This window comes from Suricata suricatta, chromosome 11, assembly GCF_006229205.1.
Source record: "Suricata suricatta isolate VVHF042 chromosome 11, meerkat_22Aug2017_6uvM2_HiC, whole genome shotgun sequence".
Lineage (NCBI taxonomy): Eukaryota > Metazoa > Chordata > Mammalia > Carnivora > Herpestidae > Suricata > Suricata suricatta.
This window is the reverse complement of record NC_043710.1, coordinates 90,325,510-90,331,796: the sequence shown is the minus strand read 5'-3', so window position 1 is coordinate 90,331,796 and position 6,287 is coordinate 90,325,510. Positions and strand designations below refer to the sequence as shown.

At 41.2% G+C, this 6,287-nt stretch overlaps 1 protein-coding gene across 1 annotated transcript; it reads right to left on the bottom strand.

The window, feature by feature from the left end:
• Positions 1-5,085: 5,085 nt before the first annotated feature.
• Positions 5,086-6,087, bottom strand: LOC115272665 (olfactory receptor 6X1). The gene has a single exon (XM_029915671.1). It carries the CDS (start codon positions 6,043-6,045, stop codon positions 5,086-5,088), a length of 960 nt encoding a protein of 319 aa, XP_029771531.1. The 5' UTR covers positions 6,046-6,087.
• Between the last annotated feature and the right edge of the window lie 200 nt (positions 6,088-6,287).

The window sequence follows — 6,287 nt, the reverse complement described above, 5'->3', positions numbered from 1 at the left end:
GAGAGCAATAGAGAAATGTGTGAGATGGACCGGGTATTGTGAACAGGGATCAGATCTGATGGACCAAAGGTCTTATAGACTAAATTAAGCATTATCTGCTAGAGTTAATGGGAAGTCACTGAAGGATTTTAACTAAGTGGCATGATTAGATATACATTTTTATAAGATCCTTCTGGCTGCTGATGAGAATGGAGGGGTCCAACAGTGGATGTGGAAAGTTGATTTACAGAGTTGTTATTATAGGTCAAGTGCTTGGACGCAAGCCATACTGTGGAGACGGGTGCATTCGGTTTTTATTTGTTTTATTTTAAGTATTGGGAATGTGGTTGCCTCTGCACTTGGAAGACAGAGACCATTTTCCAAAAATGAAAGAAATGGCAGGAGTAGTTAGTGGAGTGGGCTCACCTGAGAGTGTGTGTAGCTCTACTCTTTTCACTGTTCAGGCCAAGACTAGCTCGATACCAGGTACAGGAAGTGGATGGTTCTGGAAGAGTTATATGGAAATGGAAGTTTAATAATTGGAATCCTTTAAACTTGCAAGGAAAATATGTGGTTCAAAGCAATGGTCAGCAATGTGGTCAGGTACTAGATAATTAGGTAAATATCTCCCAATTCTTTGTTTTATACTTCAGGTTTTCTTATCTTGGAGTTTTAAAATTTTATATCCAAGGAGGTTGGTCATTTACAAATATCATGGAATTATAAGTGACAGTTTTGGCAGGTTCGGGGAAAGGAACACCAAGATGGCCGGCAGACTTTCCTGCCAACAACACCAAGATGGCCAACGGACCACCATTTTGGAACTTTCTGCCGGCTGCTGGCTCCCCAGAAACACGTCATTTGCCCTAGCCTCATCTCTTCACCTTATAAGGGGGTTCTCTGCCCTGGACACACATCAGAAACCACTGCCCCTATATAAGGCCCCACCCTTTGTTCGCCCACGTGACTTCTCTGGCCTGTTCTGTCTGGACCCAGGAACCTCGCCTGAGAACTCTATAATAAAGGGTTCTCTGATCTCTTTTCCCTGTTTCTCTGTTTTGTGACTTTCTCACTCTGCTGATTTCACTTTACAATATGAGCCTGATAAAAACAGAGATGACTTTAGATGCACTTCAAGAAAGATAGTGGGAAATCATTAGTCTAAGGCACATTGAAAAAAAGTGGTATGTAGTTGCATAAGCTTTGGAAAGGCAAATCTTCCTCTTGGGGGCTTCTACTGCATGTGGAAATTGTTAGAACTGGAAAAGTAAAGCTGAATATATTACTTGACAGGCAAGGGAGAGCTGTATCACTCAAAAGTGACTTTGGTCTTTCTGAGTTAAAAGGGAAGGGCTACAACTTGGATGAGGAAAGGACGTTTTGCCAAGATCAAGCAGGATCATGAGGCCACCATTTGATTGGTTAAGGAGAGGATTGTAAAGTCAGCTTTTGAAGTGGTCATTGCTCTGGTTTACATCAGTAAACAGTGGGCACAGTTCTTACTAAAACCAAGAGCATCTAATAGGAAGTTTTATATCCATAAGCTTGAGAGTTAGATGATTTTTTCAACATAGCATTAAATATTCTGAGAACTTGAGTAGTGAAGGAGCCTACTCAACCTTGTCTAACTCTGTCTCTCTCCAAGTTTGAATACTTGAGCCCTGCTTTTAATAACTAATACATTATGGAACACATCATGGAAAACACTGCTTTACTTAGGTGTGTACATTTTCGGGAACAAATGAACTCAAGGGCTCATTGTCAAGGATTTGGCTCAGATGTATGCGTGAGCTCACCTTGTCATTAGACTTAGCAGCAGTAGAAAAATAATTGATATCCAGGGATCTGAGTAAGAGCTTGTTTATGCTATTGTTTGGATGAGTTCTTGTGTAGTTTCTTATTCTGTTGGAGAAAGCCGGGGTATGTACATTTGGGGGTAGAGATTTGGGCTCCAGAGCCCTAAGAAACAAAGGGCAATGTGAAGTCAAGCTTCTGGCATGTTGTCTCTGTGCCCAGGGTGACTTTTCCTCAGAACAACACTCCAGTGCCTGCAGGCACTAGAGGTACACAGCACACTCCTTGGGGACCTTGGTGGGCCCATGTTGATGAATATCTAAGGCAAGGCTGCCTGGTAGTCTTGTAACTCATTTCATTCTTGATGTTCAGGTTGTCAGATCTTCTTTGTCAGATAGGCTTCTCCAACACTGGTATTTCCAATTCCTAAAACTGATTTTTTGGCAGACTACAAAAAATATTTTTTTTTCAACAGAATCAGTACTTGACACATTGCTTGTTACATTTTACCAATGCATCCATAGAACGTGAAAACCATGCATGAATAAATGGTGTCTATTTTGCATTTCATGAATTGGAGCCAGGTGGCACGCTCCCACTTGTTCTTCTCTCCTTTATAAGATCTGTCAAGGGGCACCTGGATGGCTCTGTCGGTTAAGTGTCTGACTTCGGCAGAGGTTCTCATTTCATGGTCCATGGGTTTGAGCCCCTTGTCAGGCTCTATACTGCCTGCTTCAGATTCTGTCTCTCTCTCTCTCTTCTGCCCCTCCCTGACTCTTTCTCTTTTTCTCTCATGAATAAACATTAAAAAAATTTTTTTACTTTTTTGTTTACATTTATTTATTTTTGTGAGAGAGACAGAGACAGAGCACAAGTGGGGGAGGCCAAAGAGAGAAGAAGACACAGAATCTGAAGCAGGCTCCGGGCTCCATGCTGTAAGCACAGAGCCCTACATGGTGATCGAACTCACAAACTGTGAGATCATGACCTGAGGCGAAGTCAAATCCTCAACCAACTGAACCACCCAGGCGCCTCCAAAAAATTTTTTAAAAGATCTGTCAGGGTGTTTTATGTTACCATCTGTCTTCCATCTAACAGGTAACTCTTAATAGGCCAGACCCAGGAAAACTGATATTTGTGCAACTTGAAAGCATATTTTTAGAAATGTTTTTAAGTAATAATATAGACCCCGTTATCTCAATTCTCCTAGATCTAAGTTACCTGGAGCCATGCCCAAGCCAATGAAAGTCTAAAGGTTTTCTTAAAATTTCTGCATATTCTGTGTCCATTGCTGAGAGCTTGTCTATGGGCTGTTTCTAATTCAAACCGCATCAGTCCACACTGAAACTCCATTCTTCCTCACTTACACGTACAACACACACATACACCAGCACATGTGACATACACAACCCATTCATGATACATTAGCTAATGTAGAAGACTTACTGATGGTTGAAGGGAAAGACAGTTTAATAGCATAGAAAAGTGGCTGCAAATTGAGTATAAGTGTCTCCATCTTTAAAATGTTCTATAGGCTCTTCAACTTTGGAGAGTTTCCACTGGCTTCTTCCCACAGACTTTTCAGCTACATTCATCTTTTAGGCTCATTTCTCCTCTCTTTACTTTCTGTGCCATTTTCCTTTCTGAGGAGCACTTAGTTATTACCAGGATTTTCTCATTCAGGGCAATTTATACCATTCTTTTGATGATAGGGCTCTTGATAATATTCATCCATAGGATCTCTCTCTTTGCCTTCAAATGACCAATTTCACCTGCCCAGACCCAAGACAGCTCCTGTCTAAGATAAAATCAGATCAGGCAGTTGAAATAATAACATTTTCACCTCATTATGTAAGGATGCAGGTCTGAAACTGACTCCATGAAACAATAGAAGGGCACACATTGCCCAAGGCAAAAGGGACAACCCTTGTAACATTCTAAAGGGCAGGCCTAAAGATGGAGGCTAAGACTAGTCATGCCCTACATGAGAGTCCTGGGCCCACTCTGTGATTGGTCAATACTCTAAATGTTGTGATTGGGTCCCGCCAAAAGTGACAAATACTCTAGGCAATGTGAATGGTTAAACCTGCTGTCAATAATATTGTATAATAATGATTGGGCCACTGTATTTCCTGTAACTCCGCCTTCCCAAACTCATAAAAGCCCTACCCTGCCTTAGTTCAGGGCTCACTCCATGTGGATCCAGTAAGTCTGTGAGCCCGAGTTTAGGCTGGCCGGGCCTAAATTCGTAATAAAGCCCTTTGCTTTTGCATGCGTGATTCGGTCTCCCAGGTAATCTCTGGTTTTAGGGGGCAATATTAAAATCTGGGCATAACAATTACACTTTATTTTGCTTTGCAATTTTCAATTCAGTACTAAAAGGAATGTGCAATAATCCTTGTTTTAAAAAATCACACTTTGATGGGCTATTAATGATAGTCTTTCTTTGCTGTCAGAAGAGGGACCTCTATAATACTCAGTATTATGAAATGTGACTTACCTCCATGAAGAAACTTTTCTGTCAAATGACTTATGTGAGAAAATGGTTAAACTAATAACAGGTTTATCATTTACCTTGAGGACCTTACATGAAAACCTCACATGCAAACTCTGTATTTCATGTAAACCTGGGGCTGAATTTTCCAGCAAGAAATCCTTCGTAGTATATTGCCTCTCAGACTTCTTTTGGTTTCCTAGGCACTTAGCCCATTTAGATTGAAGCATAGGAATTTCCCTAATCCAATGTGAAATTTTCATACAATGCCCTCAAGTTTTGCTGTTCTGTAGGAATAAACACCCTTGGGTGTATGTAAACATTTGTATTATAGTAGGATGCAAGTCCCTTATTGAGACATTATCAAACAAAACCTTGGTTTATTGAAAACATTTTTGCAAGTCCTTTCCAATTGATTAGAAGACTAACTACTACAAAGATAATAAGTACTGAGAAAATGTTCAGGATACTTTATGCCTTTGATAAGGAGATGAGGCAAAGGGAGTTACTATAAACAAAGAAGAAGACAGTTTCCTTATATATATATTTTTTTTTAAGTTACTGATAGTTGACCTTGACTTTTGTGGTTTCTACTTTCAGCTTATAAATTGAGAAAGTCCTTAGTTGTACTTCATGCATCAGATGGTATTCTGGGATTTCCCTGTTGGAGAATTAGGTCCCTTCTTTTGAAGGAGGACTCGTGGTTCATGTATCTGTAACAAATTCTTGTACGGGAAGGTCACCATCATAGTTTGCTTTCACGTCTTGATCTTCTCCCAAATCCTCTTTCACATTTAATTTTCGAATCTGCCTTAAGTTCATTTGATGTGTTGCATGTTTTGCTCTGGATGATGAGTTTTTGGAAAAGCCATTGCCTTCCTTAAGGCTGCTTTCACCTCCTTGTTTCTAATTGTATAAATGAAGGGATTCAAAAGGGGTGTCAGGATAGTGTTTAGCACTGACACCACCTTATTAATCTTAAAGGAAGAGTGTGCCGTGGGTCTCAGGTACATGAACAAAACAGCACCATAGAGCAGAGAGACTACTGTCAGGTGAGAGGCACAGGTGGAAAAAGTCTTCTGTCGGCCAGTGGCTGAAGGGATCTGTAGGATGGTGGACAGGATACAGATATAAGAAATCACTGTGAAGAGGAGTGACCCTAGGATCACCAGGACGGTCCCCAAAAGACCCAGGAACTCCAAAATGCTTGTGTCTGCACAGGCTGCTTTCAAAATGGGACCAACATCACAGTAGAAATGATTGATGACATTGTTGCCACAGAATGGCAACCGGATGATTAGTAGCATCTGACCAAAGATGATGGTAAAGCCTACCACCCAGGAACTGAGGGCAAGCTGCAGGCAGAGGTTGTTGGTCATAATGGTGGGGTAGCGAAGGGGCTTGCAGATGGCCAGGTAACGGTCGAAGGACATGACAGTGAGGATAAAGAACTCTGTGGTTCCCAGGAAAAAGTGGAAGAAGGACTGCAGTAGGCAGCAGTGGATGCAGATAACTGTTCTTGCCACTACAAATGTTTCTAATAGTTTGGGAATGACTGTGGTGGTATACAAGATCTCTAGGAGGGACAAGTTGCAAAGGAAGAAGTACATTGGTATTTGAAGCCTGGGCTCAGCCCAGACGATGGCGAGTATGAGCCCATTGCCTGCAAGGGTTAATATATAGATGCAAAAGATGGTGATAAAGAGAGGGATTTGAAGTCCTTGGGTATCAGGAAAGCCTAGGAGGATGAACTCTGTGATTGTTGTACCATTTCCCATGTTCCTTGGTTCTCTAGAAAGGCAGGCAAGAAAGTAGCTCTTTAGAATGTCATATTCAAATATAATTTGGACAAAAAATAACAAAGAAGGATTCGAATTCCATTTAAGGTCTTTCAGGACACTCCCCTTCCTTCACATACACATATACACCCCAAGCCTCCTTCCCTACTCGTGATTTGGCTTGTCCTTCGGCCAGCTAAACCACACTTAATGGACTTTGAAAGTATTAGTATACTTGATGA

What these genes read in the sequence shown, in the direction of transcription:
- LOC115272665 (XM_029915671.1), bottom strand. Translation starts at nt 6,045, where the DNA reads ATGGGAAATGGTACAACAATCACAGAGTTCATCCTCCTAGGCTTTCCT.